The sequence below is a fragment of the Chrysemys picta genome, chromosome 4, assembly GCF_011386835.1.
Source record: "Chrysemys picta bellii isolate R12L10 chromosome 4, ASM1138683v2, whole genome shotgun sequence".
In the NCBI taxonomy this organism is placed as follows: domain Eukaryota; kingdom Metazoa; phylum Chordata; order Testudines; family Emydidae; genus Chrysemys; species Chrysemys picta.
In genome coordinates, this window is record NC_088794.1 from 71112037 (window position 1) to 71132099 (window position 20063).

At 37.2% G+C, this 20063-nt stretch overlaps 1 protein-coding gene across 21 annotated transcripts in view; it reads right to left on the bottom strand.

Moving 5' to 3' along the window:
• NAV2 (neuron navigator 2) overlaps positions 1-20063 on the bottom strand; it is a 664394-nt gene that overhangs the window by 34529 nt on the left and 609802 nt on the right. For 15 of the 21 annotated variants that reach the window (XR_010600575.1, XM_065592583.1, XM_065592584.1 and 12 more), the window contains 8 exons: positions 17672-18139; positions 15740-15805; positions 13847-13891; positions 11237-11397; positions 7128-7316; positions 5246-5298; positions 3650-3673; positions 3452-3526 (listed from right to left, as the gene is read on the bottom strand). Coding sequence is in view for 20 of the 21 variants with exons in the window: in XM_065592583.1 (XP_065448655.1) it covers positions 3452-3526; positions 3650-3673; positions 5246-5298; positions 7128-7316; positions 11237-11397; positions 13847-13891; positions 15740-15805; positions 17672-18139 (1081 nt within the window). In the remaining variant the exon portion in view is untranslated. The remainder of the gene's footprint in view (positions 1-3451; positions 3527-3649; positions 3674-5245; positions 5299-7127; positions 7317-11236; positions 11398-13846; positions 13892-15739; positions 15806-17671; positions 18140-20063) is intronic. The other 6 variants (XM_005305344.5, XM_065592581.1, XM_008172439.4 and 3 more) reach the window with 5 other exon arrangements.

A 20063-nucleotide genomic window follows, 5' to 3' on the forward strand; every position in this document is an offset into this window, starting at 1 on the left:
ATAACCTGACATTTTCTTTTTAAATCTCTCCTTTCTTGCCATACCCTACCCTACCCTACTTCTATACTATATGTTATTTTTTGAGTTTATGATTAAAACTTCCCTGAAATTTGGTGGTGTTCAGATCTAAATTTTTTATTCAGGTCATTATAATGACAGGGGCCAGAGTAATGAAGTTTGGAATTTTAGACCTGTATCTGAATGGCCCCAAAATTCTGATTTGAGCCTTCCTCTGATCCTTTTCTTTAAAAAAACAAAACACCAGTGAGCAGTAGCAACAGAATACATGATCTATAAGACACTAAATATTCTCACAATCTGCAAAGAAAAAATAATCACATTTAATACATAGTCTCCGACCAGAAGAGAGAGATTGGAATAGTAAGAATTAACTTGATGAGACAGAAGAATCATTTCCCCAGTGCCATGCCAGAATACGCAGGCTGTGAATTTAAAGTGGATTAACAATTCCCAATATATTCCATCTGTGGATGTTCCTACTCTGGAATAAGAATGCTGTATTCCAAATTATCTTAATTTACCTAGATTAAGCTAATTTGGAATAAATCACTCTTATTCCAGAATAAGTGTATTCTCACAAAAAGTTAATCCTGAATATATCCCTGACAAACCGTTAATATACTTAATATTGAATACATACTTGCCCACCCTTTGCCACGACAACTGATGATAATCAAAATAAACTAATGATATTTTATTCTCAGATCAAAAATAATTACATACACTGAGCAAGTACAAATTGTGTGTGTATATATCTATATATATAGATAGATATTTTAAATCTGTCCACTCTCATCTATGTATATACAAAATGGTAAAACCTTTCATGTAGCCATTCCAGACTTGTACTTCATCAGCACATAGCTGATTTATCCCAAATAACTGTTCTCACACTCACAATGAAAACAAACATGAATAGTACAATAACATGAGGATATATGTGGCTGACATGCCCCTCAGACCCTATGAAAATAAACAGGGCTGAGACTGTGAGAAAAATGGCTGAAAATAAAACAAGTTAAATACCCACTACATGTGTTGGAAAACCAAAACGTTTATTTTAAAAACACTGGATTGAATAATTTCTTTTGGGTTATGGGGGGATGCTGTTCAGTAACAATGAGGAATATCATTTAAAATCTTTGAGAAAGTGAAAAAAATACGGTGAATGGGACTGCATGGATCAAGGGATAAGTAAACAGATACAGAGCCTTTCCATTTTCAGTTGCCCTTTTGAAACCATTTAAAGTGACCACAAGTTGTTACTATCTAGTAATTGTTCAGTGAGTAGGGTTGCCAACCCTCCAGGATTGTCCTGGAGTCTCCAGGAATTAAATGTTAATCTTTAATTAAAGATTATGTCATGTGATGAAACCTCCAGGAATATGTCCAACCCAAACTGGCAACCCTATCAGTGGGCTATAGGAAATAGGTTGGTGGGTCTTGGTTCACTTTTTAGTGAAAACGAGCCCTTTCCACAAAATTATCACCACAACAAACACCCGCGATGGTAGTCTCAGCAAAGTGGCCACAGGAAATAAAGTAACCTTTTGCAGAAAGGTGGTTCACCCCAGGTTCAGGCTGGGGCACACTGTCAGGACAGTCTGGGGAAGGCTGTACTGCCAGTGACTCAGCTGCACCTGTTTTGTGGATAAATAAGGGACTTCAGTACTCAGGGCTGTCAGGGCCTTAGCACATTACAGCAGTGCTGAATTCACTCTGGAGAAAATGAAATGGAAAAAAGAAAGTATAAATGTTGCTAATTTTACAAAAAGCAAATGGAGTGTCAACATGGAGGGCAATCTGTTCAGACAATGGCACCATAAGCACCAGGCAAAACTATTTTGAGACTAGAAGTTTCTGGAAAGAGCAGTTCCTCCTCCTTGAAGGAGGAATAACGGCAGGGATGCTGAATGGCCTCTTAATATAGACAAAGAAGGGAAGTAATTGCTGCCCTAGAGAGAACATTTCTTCTCTACAGTCTGAAGAGGTTACTCTTCCAAATCAGTAGGCAGAGCAGCCCCTTGAGTGCAAAATGGAGCCCAGCTTACATGAACAGTTGCATAATTTGTTGTAAGAAGCAGAAGTGGGAGTAATTCAAGAATAGTCTGTCAGCAAAAAAACAAACTTAAGAAAACTCTGTAAAAGAATTGGCCTACATTTAAGAAAGCAAAGCCCACTTTTCTGTAGACATTACATATTAAGATGAATTTAAAAAGATATTAGATACAAATGAGGTGGTTTGCATGAAATCATTTGATGTAGTCAGGTATTTTGCATCTGCAGGGCAAAGTTAACAACTTTCATTTTTGGGTTTGTTTTGTTTTTTGCTCCTGGAATGTGGCAAAGAACTAGATGTAGCCTTAATTTTCTTTCCTTAACCTATATGTTAACAATTCAGTTGGCTTCCCTTTTGTATTTTTCAAGTGTGTATGGCCAACACACTGATATACATTAGCTCTAGTTCTGATTTCCACTTTGTGAAGGATAGTATCACTCAGGTCAAACTCATTCTTCATGTTGATATATTTGCTATTACTACTCATTCAAGAGCTAATGGCCACGATTTCCGCTTTGGTAACTGAGTTCTCACATCTACCCATCCCATAATCCTAGAATGGTTTTTAAATGGTCACTATTCATTTTTGTCTTATTTACATTGGAATCACTTATTTCTCCAGTGAGCTTCTGGGTTTTTTTTAACCAGGATTTCAGCCACCTGTGATTACACAGTGTTGACTCAATGGGGATTAAAACCCCAATGTGTCCTTGGTTTTCAATCCTTTGTTCCAAACAGCATGCAAAGATAGTTATTTCATGGTAGTGAATATTCCTCAAGGCAAACAAGTGAAAACACAGCACACTCTGATTTGAATCAGATGCCTTATGCTTCGTAGACCCTGCCATAAACTGGTTCTCAGGGCCCCTTTTGTGAGTCAGTTTTGTCTACCCTTGCCATCAACCCACACTGTTGCATGGTTTGTATGCTATGGGAAAACATAATGCATTTAAATCAGGTTTCCCATTTTTCATGGGCACCCCCTGTAATTCTCATCTGTCTCTTATGACCCCTTTGACACCTATATGTGAATGAAAGACCCACTTTTATGATGAGAACTGAGTCTTCAAAGAATCTCTTTCAGCATTAACCAAACCTATGTACCTCCATGCTGTACATATACAAAAGGAATAGCCAAATCAGTATAACTGTATTTAATGTTTTTTTTTAAATAATCAGTTGAACACTAGAATAGACAGCTTTTTGTTTTCAGATTGACCCAAAATGGATATATTTATTTTTAACACAAATATGTGACCTGAATTGATTATTATAGACTAGTGATCTCTTTGCTAATTAGGAAAACTGGGATGGTGATTTGTGCACTACATAATTTATCTATCAGCCTCGATTTTTCTGAATTGTACTCACATTAGCAGTCAACTGAGTTGTTAGAGCTGACACCTTCTCCTGGGATGCATCCAACTCCCTTCGTAGCTTGCGAATCTAAATATTGTATTTAAAAGATTAGTTTATTGTACCGTAATCTACCGAATTAGAGGTGTAAGACACTCATGCAAAGTGTCTAGATTGAAAGTTTATGTTTACAAAACCCATATTGCTCCTTACCTCTGACTGGCATTTTTCTTCAGGCTGCAACAAAAAAAAATCAGGAAAAAACATATGAGGAACTTACAATAGTTCATTACTAGCATAGGTCAAATTTTTTTTACAAGTAAAACTCAAAATAGGAGTCCTTACTTATTACTTATTGATTCAGCATATATAGGTGTTTGCAGGCAACTTTATTCACATGAATAATTCCACTGAGTACCACCATGTTCACCATTAAAAACTTTGACATTATATCAATCTAAATCAATAATCTTAGTTCTGTATTTCTGAACATGTTTGGCTCTGTTTAGTTTGAAATTAAATTTACTAGCAGTAATCCTGATACTCTAAAACTTATATTCAGTGTTTAGAATAATATACTTTAAATACATCTTACATTTACATGCACCATTCATTGTGACCATAATTACTTTTGGAAGAGAAGGTGGAGGGCTTATTCACATAGTGAGCACTTACTTATGTAGTGTTCTTGTTTTCAATGGGATTAATTATATGAATAAATGTTCACCAATTTGAGTAGGGGCTCTACAATCTAGTCATTTTGAATTTTAATTTCATGTAATTGGATTACAGTCTAAGGTGATTTTTTTTTTAACCAAAGGTAACAGGTTCTCTGTTTTAGGGCCTGATCCTGCAACTCTTTCATGCAGTTAGTATCACTGACTTGAAAAGAACTACTTGCCTGAATAAAAATTGCAGGACCATGCCCTTAAAGATAACATTATTAAGTATAGCATTGTTTCAAATATGGATGCATGGTAGTTGTGTGGTTGTATCATACTTTCATACCAATTTGTAAGGTCATCCTCTATTAACACAATGCCCGGATTCCATTGTTGTCCATTGTTTTTAAAAGACCAGAGTGCCAGTTCAGATTTTCAGATATATTTTCCTTTAGTAAACCTTTAATGTTACATATTCTGAAGTAAGATGCTTTTGTGAAAGTATTAGAAGAGAATAATATAATACACTTTTTAAAAAACACTATAATTATATTATTTGTCCCACAATACCACTAAATCTTCTTGCAATGTCAGATTATTAAGAGACTATGCAATTAAGACTTTTAATACAAAAACTCTTGGCAAAATGAGAAGTAATGGCTCCTTTGCAATGATTAAATCCATTGCATTAAGACCTACTTAGAGAATTCTTAATTAGCAGATCACTAAACTATCAGACTGAAATGGCTTTATCTATTAAATGAACGTGGGTGGTGTTGGCACAAAAGACCAGGACTATCAATTATGGTCCTTTGTATCAAGACCTCCTTAGAACGGTTGTGGATCGCTGATTCAAGAGACTAACTCCTGCTTCTGGGTCATCAGGGTCTAACAGGCTAACATGAGTATTGTGATAAATATCCATTAACACCTTTTTGGGAACATAAAAAATACCTTACATAGGTAGCATACATTATTTATGTTTACATGCAAAGAGCCATCCTCTTTACATGGCAAAAACAATTAGCACACTTGGTCCAATCAATTAATTTGTTTTACTAAAAAAAGTTATACAACTGCAAAATAATATTTAATATTACGTTTCTCAGCAGGCTCCTGCTGAAGGTTTACATTGCACGATACTCACCGTTGAATAAATAGATGATGTACTGGACACCAAGGAGAGAGAGGATCCATGCACTAAAGGAAAGATAAAATAAACAAATTGCATATCTGTTTGCAATATAGTAAGCACATAATGGAATCATATACAGAGCATTCACTGCAGATTTTTCACCTACTGAGAGCAAATTTTCATAAGAATGTAAACAAAATTGCATCATCCATCATAAACTTTTTATTGTAAGACAAATCTTTGCAGAAGTATCCAGATGTAAGTTGAAATTGCTACAAGGGTAAGAGTTATATAAAATGTCTTCACACAGGAAAAAATAATTTGGCTCCTATACCTCAAATCATTTTTCATATAAAACAACAACATTAAATCCATTAGGCCTTCTGACTGAGTGACTTGAAGCCAGTGGGAGATTATCACCTGTATCTGAGGAGAGAATTTGACCCCAGGATGGCCTTACTAAAAAAAGAATTCCATTTCAAACAGGCATCAGTTATTCAGCACCTACAGAGATAACACATCTTAACATGCTGACTGAGAACATATGTGCACTGGCTGTTCGACTAAAGGTCTCACAGAAAGCTCAATTAGGCCCTTTGGAACCCCATGTAACAAACTCAACTTGGTTACATGGTTGTACTGTGGAATAATTAACCAAAGTCTATGGAGTAACCCCAGTATAAATCCAGAGTAGAATTTGATTCTAAGTAAAACCTACCAACCTACCAGTCTTTATCAACCCTTAAGAGTGAAATCCTGACCCCCCCTAAAAAAAACTCCCATTGACTTCAGTGGAGTCAGAATTTCACCATTAGGGATTGTGTGCGCCGCCTCAGTGACCTAGTGATGTTGTACTCTCCCACAGCAAAGCCTGTAGGCAGCCCAGGAAAGAATTGATTTTGTAAAGGTTTTCAGAGCCTGTTTCCTTCAAGAGGGAAGGGCTTTGGGGATGCAGAGATGGTAGGGGGCTGATACCAAAGGACCTTTGTGTGAACATAAACTCCATGCTACCTTATCCTCACAGTAGCAACATAATGTATCCTGAAAAATGAAATCTAACCATAGAAAATGCCTAGATTTTAATTGTAACCTCTTAAAAGATTAACATGCTTGCCTTTCAATAAATTGCAATACTAATAGTAAGTTTTTCTCTTCCAACCTGTATATTAAGTTCCACCACTTTTGGTCCAATATTAATCTTGTTATGGAAAAATATTTTGCATAGTTCAATCTATATGCATCAATTAGTTCTTATACTCCTAAAAATTTTACACTTATTGCATACTTGTCATAAATCTTCTGAATCATTGTTCTGAATGTTAATATGAAATAAAGTAAACACACTAACTAGTTGACACTGAAAGGTAGGTTTATGGAAAGGGGAGAAAAAAGAAAATCGTATTAGCCTATCTTTGATTTAACTGTTTAAGCTGAATCTCAAAATGCACCCAGAAGAAAAAAATCTTGTTTGAAATTCCTTCCATTAAAATATGCTATTCTTTTGCCTCCATCAATCCCTTTAGTTAAATTTCAGTCTTACACATGAGCTGGACAATATACTCGTGTCTACAGAAATCAGCAAAGTCCTTACTATCTGTTTGTCTTTCTCTTCTTGCATTTTATGAGCTTGATCCAAAACTCAGTGAAATCAATGGGAGTCTTTCCATTAATGGTAATGGACTTTTGATTCTGCCTTACATTCCTTTTCTCCTCCATTTTCAAAACTGATAGAACAAAATAACTTGACACTTAACAACATTCAATTTTAAATAATTTAATTGGTAGGATTATGGGTCTGATCCTATTCCTGTTTAAGTCAATGGAGCTTTTTTCCATTGATTTCAGTGTAAACGGTTTCCAGTCCATTAGCAGTGCCTTCACATGCTTGATTTACCTTCTTCAAAGCCATCACGGAATGACCCAGAACGGCTCATAGTTCTACTCTTCTCATCTAGTGACATTGAACTATTCCGGAAGCGTGTGTCACTGTAAGGATCATAAGGACCATCTGCATTGGAAAGGCTGTGCGTCCGTAGCATGGTTGGATTTGACAAGCTCATCTGGACCGCAGTAGTAGGGCTTGCTAAAAAGTAAGGAATATATTGTAGAACAGGAAATTCACATATCTATTTCTTGTGCAGCTACCAAAAAAAGATTGTTTTCTTATAATCATATATAAATTTCTGCCTGCATATCTTCTTGGCTTACTTTCCTTCCTACAATATAGTGGATTCATACAAGAGCTATATAAACTAAGTTAAAAATAAAAAGGTCAGCTTCGGCACAGTCTTTGAGTCTTTATGTTTACACTGGAAGCTCAGTCATGTCAATATCACCTCATAGGCAGGAACTAATTAATTCTAAACTCATTTGGAATAATTCTCTCTCCAACTGGAGTAAAGAGCCCAAACTAATTTAAATGATCTTTTGCAGTGGTTCTCTAAATGGGGTTGCCAGGGCTGGCTTAGACTTGCTGGGGCCCAAGGCTGAAGCCTGAGCCCTACTGCCCAGGGTTGAAGCCAAAGCCCTAGAGCTTCAACCCTGGGTGGCAGGACCAGGTTGCAGATCCCCTGCCTGGGGCTGAAGTGGTGGGGCTTGGGTCCCCTGACCCAGGGCAGTGGGGCTCAGGCAACCTCCGGCTTCGGACCCCCCTCCTGGGGTCATGAAATATTTTTTGTTGTCAGAAGAGGGTGCGGTGCAATGACGTTTAAGAACCCCGATCTTTTGCATACACAGCATAATTTGTGAAGTATTTGCTTCAAAGCTCTAAGAAAGACTGACATTTTCATATGGATATAAGAGTAGCTCCAAATTCAAAGAATTTTAGTTTCATAATAGTACTGCACTTCTCAATTGTTGTTTTCCAGAAAGGGATCTCAGTAAGTTACAACTGAGTGATGCACATACATACATGCATACAGAACACATAGATCAAGGGTTTTATACAAATATTACCCCTGCCTCAAATACCCCATGATGACCAATGTTGTTTAGAATATGTAAGTTCTACATCCAGGAACACCTTTTTTCTGGATTTTGTGTGTGTGCATGCGCTAAATTATGCCTGGTTTTTTTTATTATTATTCAATCACTTTGTGGAGAAAATTGATAACATCAGCCAAACTTGTCACCCAGAAGTCTGATGTTCCATTAGGTTTGTTACTATTCACTTGTTTCTCTGACTGAGAAACTGTTGGTTGGGAGTCAAGTTGAAGATTTGACTGCTGAGTCCTGTCTATTGATTTCATAATTTCATATCTGATATTATGTTCTCTTGGTATCTTGGGCTCATTTATCATCAGAGATATGGTTCCTATTTCTCTAACAAAAGGTCACTTTATTTTTTCTTTGAAAATAGCTATAATTATACCTGTGTCCAAAAGGGTTTGACCCTGCATGCCAGCACTTGCTACTGAAGTCAGTGGAAGTTTACTTCCATTGCAGGGCATCTCTTGAGCCCAAAATGTCCCGAGGATAAAACCCAAATCAATCACCTTTCTCTTCTATTGAGGATAAAGTTAACTATCACTTTGCTGGCTGAATTGCTGAAAAGCATCTCATAAACCACCACTGGGCTTGATTTGAAAACAATAATTTGCAGCTTTTATGGCTAGTGCACTAAACTAGGTGTATTCATTTTCACAATGCAGTTCCTGGAACCTTGAAGATTTATTTAAGAAAAAAATGATTTACAACATCATAATGAACTTCATTTCTGGTAGCTGCATTACTTACGAAATATGGTCATATAATTGATCTTCATGTAAATTCTAAAGTAGTTTAAAGCCCCAACATTTTAACTTTCTGAGCCTGCAAAGACTGTCATCTGGTTTGGCTTGACTAGTGATATAATTCCATGCTCCTGATGCAGCTTGTTTGCTGCTAACACTTTAGGAAGTTACCCCCTCTCTCTATTTATCTGGAATTTTGGTTTAGATGTTGATTTAACTAAAACTATTTTGGATTGGCTTATAGCTTGTTTCTTACAGTGCATTCAAATTGTTGCTAGGACATTTTTGTTTCAGCTCAAAATTGCACTGGAAATAAGTGACCACGCAAGTTTCTACAAATCACATAGTACACAAACTGTTCCATAAATACTAGGATGCAGATCGATCACATGCACAGGTTTAACTTTTTTTCATATTATTGCTTTATCTTTCTAGCATATAGATTTTTAAAAATTAATACAAAAATTAAAAACTTAACTATGGATGATCTGAGATACCACCTTTGTTTAGAGTACATTAAGTATATATATGTCACCTCGTAGGATTTATGTTTTTCACATCAAAATAAACTGCAAAGGTAACTAAGAAATATTTTAAACTGGTGCAGACGACAGATGTGTTTGTGATAACAGGATTTCTACAGACAACTGTCCATACAGCACACAGAAAGCTTAACTCACAAAATAAATGGATACTTACACAGAGAAATAAATGGTTTTAAATAGTGTCAGGCAAGAGTTCAAGCATATTGTATATCTCTCTTTAAAGACAATGAAAGTTTATAAATAATAATATATTTGTTTCTTATATAAAATATTTTGAAACCCCCCTGTTTCAGATGTTCCAACTTGTGTGCCTAAGTACTGATTTATGTATCTAAACTGGGCCCTAAATGAACAGGGAATTAGTGTGCAATTGCTTTTACGATGAAAGCAAGTCTATTACTGGATAGAATTTCAGGACTATGGGAACTTTAAATTACTTTGTTTCATATGCTAGTACATTTAATTAAAGCTAGCAGAATTTTATAGCTTCTTCTAAGCAACTTTAACATTTCTTCCATTTAAAAACGTGTTTATTTTAATCCAAGTTACCAAATGAAGGGATGGTAAACTTTCCAACTTAAAATTCCACTGGCTTGTCTGTGATTGTGATGGATAAAGCTTTGTCTGGTTTCATTATAAGCTTAGATGATCATGTTTTGTTAATATGCTTGGAGTTTAAAGATGAAGTAGATATGAGTACGTAGGAAAGTTTAGGTGCTTCCAAATTTAGTAGTAGTTTAGGCCTGTGAATAGCTTATGTAGGGCATTTGATTATACGCACAGCACCATTTTGAATAAGGTCAATTCAGATGTACCACTTTTGATCACACCACAGAACAGTGCTGACTGGTCAGCACCCAAAGGCCTATCTTATTACTTTCAAGATAAATACTTCCTGAATTGAAGCTAGATGGTAGCATGCTGTACCCAGAGCTAGGCAGGGCATTTGGGCCTGTGAGAAGAAAGGTACATTGTCTAATTCACTACTTTCAAAATAGATAACATGTGTAACTGGGGGCACTCACCTCTTAAGCACCTGCTGCTCCTGCTTCAGTGACTCAGCCCTTCAGCTGGCTCACAGTCAAAACGAAACCCTTCCAGGGTAGCAAAAAGTCCAACAAAACCTGTCTAGCTGCCCTCTTTGGTTCTGGGCAGCACCAGCTCTGGGCCCTTTAAATTCAGCCTTTCACCTGAGGTTCCCAATAAGCTTTGTCACCTTCTCGGGGTTTACACAATTTTAGTGGTGGTCGGTGGGGGAACCCAGACTGGCCCACTATTCTGGGTTCCAACCCAGGAACCTATAAACACAGCCACGTACCTGTTACTGCAATGCTGCGCTATTTTCCTGGGCCGCTTCCCACCTAGTTCCTTATCTTCACCCGATACCTCAGGGTTAAAGTTTTCACGTCCTCTCTTTCCCAGTTTAAGCAAATGTAGCCAGAACCACACACTGGTTTCCCTTGAGCTGCTTTGGCCAGAGAGGAGCATCCTTCCATGCCCCTCTGGTCCCACCCAGGAACTGATCGGCTAAGGCCCTGCAGCTCTTTTTATGTGAGTCTGCTGGGCTCTGACTTGCTGCTTCTGTGAGGCTTCTCTAGACAGCTTCACTGCTCCTTTCCTGAGGCAGGGTGAAGTAGGACTGCGGGGCCTACTGCAGGGAGCTGCAAAGGCCAGGTACACCCTGTCACATTATGTTACACTGATTATCATAACACTTAATTACTCACCAAGCTGGGAGAAATTAAATCTAGTTCCAGAGGGTGATGTTATACTGGAGCCAGATGAAAATGGAGAATTGACAGCAGTGTCCTGAAGGCCTCCTGCTGAATGTGAACGTAGCCATTCTTTTGCATCCTCTTGACTCCGAAGTTGGGATGAAGGGGTATACCTACAAAACCAGAAATTATTTCAAAACTTATCTTAAAATATACTGGAAAGAAATATTATTTGGGAAAACAATCTTCAGATAAAATTTAAGGACTAAGTGATATAAAAGATATATAATTCTGAATTAAGACTCTTGTCCCAACCCCAGCTCATTCCACTGGAGTTCAAAAAGTGCATCTTTTTACTATGGATTCTGCAATGGGTAAGTACAAGGGAAGGAGCCTTAAGATCTGATTTGGCAAACACATGTCAAGCACATAAGTCAGTATTTGCAGGATCAGCACCTTACTTTGGAATTTCTTTTCTTCTTTTAGTTTATACCACAATTTTATCATTATTTGAACATCTCAATTCATCTTTGAAGTACTTTAGCATGGCTCTTTGGCATACTATAATCAGATTCAGCTCAGTGGAGCCATTAAAAGGTAGGCCTTTAAACAAGGTGTATTGCAATGATTCATATTAGGGAGACATTAATACATAGGGTCCCTGGAAATATACCACATTTGTTCAAAATTCATAGTATTACATCATTATGAAGGAGACTATGTTTAACCTTCTAAAACTCCCAATGATATTAATCAGGGCAGGGTTTTCCCCCTGCTCTTATACCTGTGTGAGAAGTAACTAGTCCACTGTAGGTGCTACACAACTAATAACAATAAATAATAATAATAATAATAATAATAATAATAATGAGAGATGTGAAATGATACAGATGTCAGTTTGAAATACTGTAAGAGAAGTATTTGCTTATATATAGATAGTCATAAAATACGCCAAACAGGTACAGATGACAAATGACAAGATACTTTTAATGTTTTTTTAAAAGCTAAAATGACCAAACCTACATGAGGTCTAATAGCTTGTAAATAATAGCTATATTTGTTTTTACTCAAAGAGTATAACTTTTGTCCAAAAATAGCCCTAATGTTATTGCCCCTTTTATCTTAAAAATAGCACACAATTAAGCTCAATGGAATTTTACTTATGGGTTTCTGTATCTCTGCTAAGATATGTCATCTGGTCTTAGAAAGTACATATTTATGGGGAATTAATATCTTTATAAAGAGGTTTGGCTTCAAATTAAAAAACAATTAGTCAAACATAACCCATATTAATTTGGAGTTCTATTTAACATCTAATTTAGGCATAAAGGTGACCAGATTGCATTAAATATAGTAAAATATTGTTTGCCAATTAAGAACAACAATGAACCTTGTAAGAACTTGGCCAAGAGAGTTTTTTAAAAGTACATTATCTTCTTATGCCGTAGGCCTCAATCCTATAGTTATAGTCACTGATTTAGGACTACTCGCATCTTTAAAGTTATGCGCATGCATACATCTTTGTAGACTGGGGCCTTTAATAGTCAATTTTAACACCTATTTAAAATAAAAATAATACAAAATTAATACCTACCTCTTCAGCCCTCAAATGTTTCAATCTTAAAAGATAGCGTTTATTAACTAGATGCACATTTGACAGGCATAGAAACATTTTACGCAAAAATTTCATCATATGAAATGCTTTTAGCACCCAGCTCAATGTGATAAAGCCGACACAAAGAACAATGTGTTTATAGTGCAGAATAAAATGCAGCTGCAATTTGAAGCCATCGGTTCAGTGATCCTAAAAGCAGCATAAAGCAAGTCAAAGTTTAAATGTTTTAAACTGGCCAGATATTTTCCGTGAATTCTGTAACATCGACTTAAAGCATTTAATTTGTAGCCTTAAAGTAAATAATGTCACTAAAATTGCTTCCGTCTACTAAGGGAGAAAAAATGTTTCTCGGTGCTTTTTTTTCTAGATTTCAATACCCCCTACATATCAATGGTGTTTTAGAAACAGACATTTACCAAATGTTAGTCAGGTTGTATTTTTTTTTTATCAGCCCACAGATTGTCTCTCTAGAGATCCATTAAAAGTGTATTCTGAAGTGCAAACAATTTTAAAATGATTTTTTTTTCAATTTCATCCTAAGAAGTTCATTAAGTTGTTGTAAATCAATTTTTTCTTAAATAAATCTTCAGGGTTCCAGGAACTGTATTGTGAAAATGAATACACCTAGTTTAGTGCACTAGCCATAAAAGCTGCAAATTATTGCTTTCAAATCAAGCCCAATGATGGTTTATGAGACGCTTTTCAGCAATTCAGCCAGCAAAAGCCACAGTTCCTGCTCAAGCAGTGAAGCCACTAGATGAAGAAAAGAAACATGTTGGAAAAAGGCCTTCTTTGAGGACTTTAAAAAGAAAGAAAGAAAGAAAGAAAGAAAGAAAGAAAGAAAGAAAGAAAGAAAGAAAGAAAGAAAGAAAGAAAGAAAGAAAGAAAGAAAGATTGCTGCCACCCCCTGCAAAAGCAGAGACTACCACGAACAGCCACAACAGAAACACAAAGCAAAGCTCCAAAACCACAACAAAAGCTGTTATACTATGTGGAAACACCAATACCTGAATCCCTTCTTAGGCAAAGTGTTCCTATCAAGATGTGGGTCGCTGTAGAAAAGTTAAAAGAAAAGAACTTCAGAGAAGAACAAAAGGGGAGGATTAAAAATCAGGATGAGGAGAGAAGTATAAACATCTGCATCACATTTTCAGAGGAAAAAGTGATGCACCCTATCTAACATGCAACAACCAAAAAAAAAAAAAAAAAGCCTCCTAGGCATGTGTGGATTGTGTTATACATGCATTTGGTATCATGCTAATGAATTTCATCTGCTCACAATAGTGGCCTTGCTATTTCCCCTTTTCATACTGAACAAAAATGGCTCTTTAAAAAATAAAAGAACATGCTTTAAATGAATGCTTCAAAATATACATTTAAAGAGGCGTGCAGCCACCTACTTGTGAATACTGATAGTATCTCAAAGTCAAAAGATGCCCTCATACCATTTCCTTCTGCCTTCATCACAGAGCAAGTGCAATAATTTGCTATCACTTAGGTCATGTCAATATGAACAGCACTGCAGCGGCCCAGCAGTAGTGATACAGCTGCGCCACTGCAGCACATGTGGTGAAAACATTCTATGCAGACGGGAGAGGGCATAAAAAAACTAACTCTGCGAGCGGCAGAAGCTATGTCAGCGGAAGCAGCTCTTATGCCGGCGTAATTTACGTTGCTCAGGGGCGTGGTTTATATGTACCCCCGAGCGACATAAGTTATGTCAGCATAAGCTGTAGTGTAGACACAACCTTAGGGTACGTCTACACTTACCGGAGGGTCCAGCAGCAGGCAATCGATGTTCTGGGATCGATTTATCGCGTCCGGTTTAGACGCGATAAATCGATCCCGCATCGATCCCAGAAGTGCTCGCCGTCGACGCCGGTACTCCAGCTCAGTGAGAGGAGTATGCGGCATCGACGGGGGAGCCTCCCTGCCGCGTCTGGACCCGTGGTAAGTTCGGACTAAGGTACTTTGAATTCAGCTACGTTATTAATGTAGCTGAATTTGCGTACCTTAGTCCGAAGTGGGGGGTTAGTGGGGACCAGGCCTAAGTTGCAATGTAAATATAGTGGCAGCTTTTTCAAATGGGCCCAGAGTTTTCAGTGTTTCTGTATTTCAACTGAAATTCCATCTTCAGTGTGATATCAATCTATTAGTATTTGCAAAAATCAAATATTTAAAGAGTTGTGTTTTCACATAACTGGCAAATGAACAACTTGCTTTTCATTTTGTGAGGAGGGTTTGTTTTTAACTGAAATAAATATATCATGTTTAAATAAAATAATTTACTGTCAAGCCCTCTAGCTAATATCACTGTCAATTCCTAGATGTAGAAGTGGCAATATCATAGCGGATTGCAAAAGCAAGCTGGAACCATTAGCTTCATGTCCACTATCTCCCATCTTCCTGCATTCATTGTTACAAGAACAGACACACACAAAAGCCTGCAAGACACCTACGAACCAAACTGGAGTAAAGGACTTACAACACTGAGTGTACTGAACAACACTTGAACTTCATGACAAAGGTGAAAAGCCTGAAACGCAGTGAAGAAAGCTGCATGCCATAGGAATGCTGAAATGCTAGTGAGAGTTCATCATGGTAGATACAAATTGCAGGATTTTAAAATTGCCTTTGGCAAAGAAACAAACCAAACCAAACCAAACCAAACAACCCAACTAAAAACCCACAAACTACATCTGTCAACTATGCCGTATGCCATCCCCAGATTTAATTAAGTGGACTCTCACTGGCATGTCTATGTGTCACAATTTACATCTGAAAAACAAACACAACAGAGGTCTCAACTGAGCCCGTCTCTCACAAGACACTTTGCTTTATAAATGAGGGCAACAAAACCCAGAGCCTTTGTGCATTCTACTGCCTTGAGACAGCATTACCTGTCCTGTCTCCTGGGTAAAGTATTTCTGCAGAATTTGGGACTAGCACCAGGGGAAGAGAGAGGGCTAGAAGAACAAGTCCAATGAGACAGAAAACAAGAGAAGGAATATTAGCATGAAAAAAGGAGAGAAAGGGGAAGTAGTTAAAACAAAAAACTGTTAGAACATTTTTTTTAGTAGTTGTTTTCTGTTACAAAGATGCAACAAAGTTTTAGTAACAAAGTCATACAATAAGGTAAGGCTAAATTCCAAGGTTTCAAACTACACTGCCTTCTACAGACAGTGCACGCTTATTGTTTGCTCTGAAAGAAATTTTCTGTTCTACTTCGATTCATATACCAGACTAATCACCACAGTATCCAAGCACTTATTGTCCAGATCCTAATTGTGTGAAATATTATTAAAAAAAACTCATTAATTTTAATCAGAAATACTTGGCTTCTCAAGACAAGATTAAAATGCTGGTGGAGTGTATTGTGCACCACAACTAGATCAGCTGATACAGAAAGATAAGAAGATACGTGAAATTCAAATATGAGGTAGCATTGAGTAATTTAAAATGTCCCATAGCAGTGGCAATTGCAAATGAAAGACTCTTCTGAACCCATCCCCACGCTTAATGTAATTCAGAACTGAATTCCTTGCTTGAAATGGCCATTTTTTGTATGTTGTGGTAGTATCCTTCAATATTTACCTTGTAGGAATGGCAATCTGAATTGCAATCATGGAATGTTAGAGACTAACAAATTTATTAGAGCATAAGCTTTCGTGGACTACAGCCCACTTCTTCGGATGCATATAGAATGGAACATATATTGAGGAGATATATATACACACACATACAGAGAGCATAAACAGGTGGGAGTTGTCTTACCACCTCTGAGAGGCCAATTAATTAAGAGAAAAAAAACTTTTGAAGTGATAATCAAGCTAGCCCAGTACAGACAGACAGTTAGATAACAAGTGTGAGAATACTTACAAGGGGAGATAGATTCAATGTTTGTAATGGCTCAGCCATTCCCAGTCCTTATTCAAACCGGAGTTGATTGTGTCTAGTTTGCATATCAATTCTAGCTCAGCAGTTTCTCTTTGGAGTCTGTTTTTGAAGTTTTTCTGTTGTAATATAGCCACCCGAAGGTCTGTCACTGAATGACCAGACAGGTTAAAGTGTTCTCCCACTGGTTTTTGAGTATTTTGATTCCTGATGTCAGATTTGTGTCCATTAATTCTTTTGCGTAGAGACTGTCCGGTTTGGCCAATGTACACAAGCGGTCCATTTCCTGGACACAAATCTGACATCAGGAATCAAAATACTCAAAAACCAGTGGGAGAACACTTTAACCTGTCTGGTCATTCAGTGACAGACCTTCGGGTGGCTATATTACAACAGAAAAACTTCAAAAACAGACTCCAAAGAGAACCTGCTGAGCTAGAATTGATATGCAAACTAGACACAATCAACTCCGGTTTGAATAAGGACTGGGAATGGCTGAGCCATTACAAACATTGAATCTATCTCCCCTTGTAAGTATTCTCACACTTGTTATCTAACTGTCTGTCTGTACTGGGCTAGCTTGATTATCACTTCAAAAGTTTTTTTTCTCTTAATTAATTGGCCTCTCAGAGGTGGTAAGACAACTCCCACCTGTTTATGCTCTCTGTATGTGTGTGTATATATATCTCCTCAATATATGTTCCATTCTATATGCATCCGAAGAAGTGGGCTGTAGTCCACGAAAGCTTATGCTCTAATAAATTTGTTAGTCTCTAAGGTGCCACAAGTCCTCCTGTTCTTCTTTTTGCGGATACAGACTAACACGGCTGCTACTCTGAAACCTTTCATGGAATGTTAGTTACAGTTGTCACATCACTGATTTTTAAGATATGAGCATACAGTACATATTAATGGAGTCTAAATTTAAACCTACTCACCTTTCAGACAAAGTTGTCTTAACACTGTTGGTTCTGACAAAGGGAGTCAAAGAATCATCTTTAGAAGCTGCGATCAAGCCACTGGATGAGTTCTGGCTCACCCCACCTCCGCTGCTGAGAGAGATATCAATGGATTCACAGCTGGTGTGAAGACTGCTGACAGACTGATATCCAATGCCATCCTTGCTAACAGCGGAAGAGCTACTTGCGTTGGTACCCCAAGTTAAACTGTTGGAGGGAGCTGAATGGGCGGAACTGGGACTAGAGGCTAACGGAGACTGGTTCATATCTGTGTTTTTACTGTAAAGAGGACTGCTGCCCCCACTGCTCAGTATACCGCTGCCAGAAGGAGAATCAAGGTTACCCGGCTGGCTCAAGGTAGCATGAGGATTGGAGATCACCACTGAATTTTTCATATTGTCAGCTGTTGTGATGGGAACTTGCTTACTTGGTTTTCCACCAAAAAGTCTGTAAAAAAAGTTCAGAGAATGTAACAAAAACTTCATGAAATGGAATGTAAAATTACTAAGTACAAAAGATATTTTATACATATAATATTTGTCCTGAAAAGCTATCATTGGAAAATTACATATTCAATTATATGGAGACCCCAGATGTTACATCTATAGGAAATGATACAATGATAACTATGATAATAGACTGAAAACTGGTGCTTCAGAAAAATATTTTTTTGTTGCTAGCTAAATCGAAAAAAGAAAGAGAAAGATAGGCTTTGCCTTAAAGAAATGTCCTGCCTGTAAATGGTCTTTCTTAGATTCATATAGACAACCTTGAATTGATGGGTTTCCTTTTCCCTTCCTTGCCATTAATAAAACCCCGAGAAAATTATTATGCCAATTTCAGACACATCTTAACTTTTCCTTCTCTCAATCTTCAAATATAACTTTCACAGAACTAAAAAATATTAGCCATTTTATCTTCTGTTTCCTGAGGGAAATGGATTTTACCTGTGATAATACTGAACTGATTACTTTAAAGCATGGAATATTAGACTGGCTGTAGTTCAGATCTATAAATACAGATCACTCAAATCATATTTTGAAAGATAACATAGATCTCTGAGGAAAATAGTTTGACTTTTGTACTAATCACTGAGTGGACCATACAAAAAGTAAGTATCTGAAGAAATCTCCTACAAAAGCCAATGACACCTAGCAGGGAAAGTCTTACGATTTTCCGCTAAAAAACATTGCACTGTCTAAATCATGCAAATAGCCTTATCTTCATAAGAGCTATTGGGAGAAAGTTTCAAAAGCACCTAAGCTATTCAAGATATCCATTTTCAAAGGGCCGTAAGCACTTTGGAACCTAAGTCTCATTGAAAGTCAATGGCACTTAGACTCCTAAGTGCCTAAACCACTTTTGAAAATTGGACATATGCTCCTAAATCACTGAAGTGCTTTTGAAAATTTCACCTACTAGGAGCAGTGATTAGGACATTTCAGACAGCTCTCTCTAGAAACATAACAATATGCCATTTTCTATTATCCCTAAACAACTTCCTTAAGGGAGTCCTAGATTTCTTCTGCTTAGGACCAGATACGATCACTACATAGAGGTGATTTGACAGTGGAGATTCCTGCAATTTATATAGCAAGCCCTGCTTCTAGAATGTACTATGAGGGTGTTTAGCTTAATCTCGTCTTTGGTCTTAGTTTCCTGAGCGTACTTACAACAAGCATTTACTAGCTGCCATCAGACCAAGAAGGTGATGAACATCTTTGACTAATGGAGATTTCTGAGGCCAAACTAATGCTAACTTTTCTCGGAACTTGGAGTCAATACCTCAAAAGAAACTAATTATCCCCCAATGCATACTCAGAGACCAGACTGTAAAAGATTTCAGAGGGAGATAGGGATATTTTCATAGTGCTCTGTAGAAGAATGACAAATTCTTTCTTTAAAACAGATTGTCACCACCTAGAATATAGTCAATATGTCTATCCATACAAGATCATCCCAGTGGGGCTGGGAGTCAATGTCTCCTGGCATGCTGCTTCTCAAACCTAATTAAATGAGGCAATTAAATAAATAAGAAAGAGTCATGGAGCTGAACATCCAAGGAGGTTGGGGTCTGAAGAATGTACCTTTTGAATGCAGAACCAGCCCAACTCAGCAAGTTGGCAGTGTCAGAATAAAGGTTAACCTTGGAAGGAGAAATCCTACAGACAATAAGAATATTTTTGCTCCTCTCCTAGTTTTGATAAGAAACAGGCATAACTGAGCTGATTGTTGGGTTGTGTCCATAGGGATGCATCAGGAGAAGAGTGAACACTAAGGCTCACAAACAAGTGGCATAAAAACATGCATGGTCTTCTATGTAATATAAATTGTTTTCACATGACAGAAAGTGCTAGATGAGATATGCTGG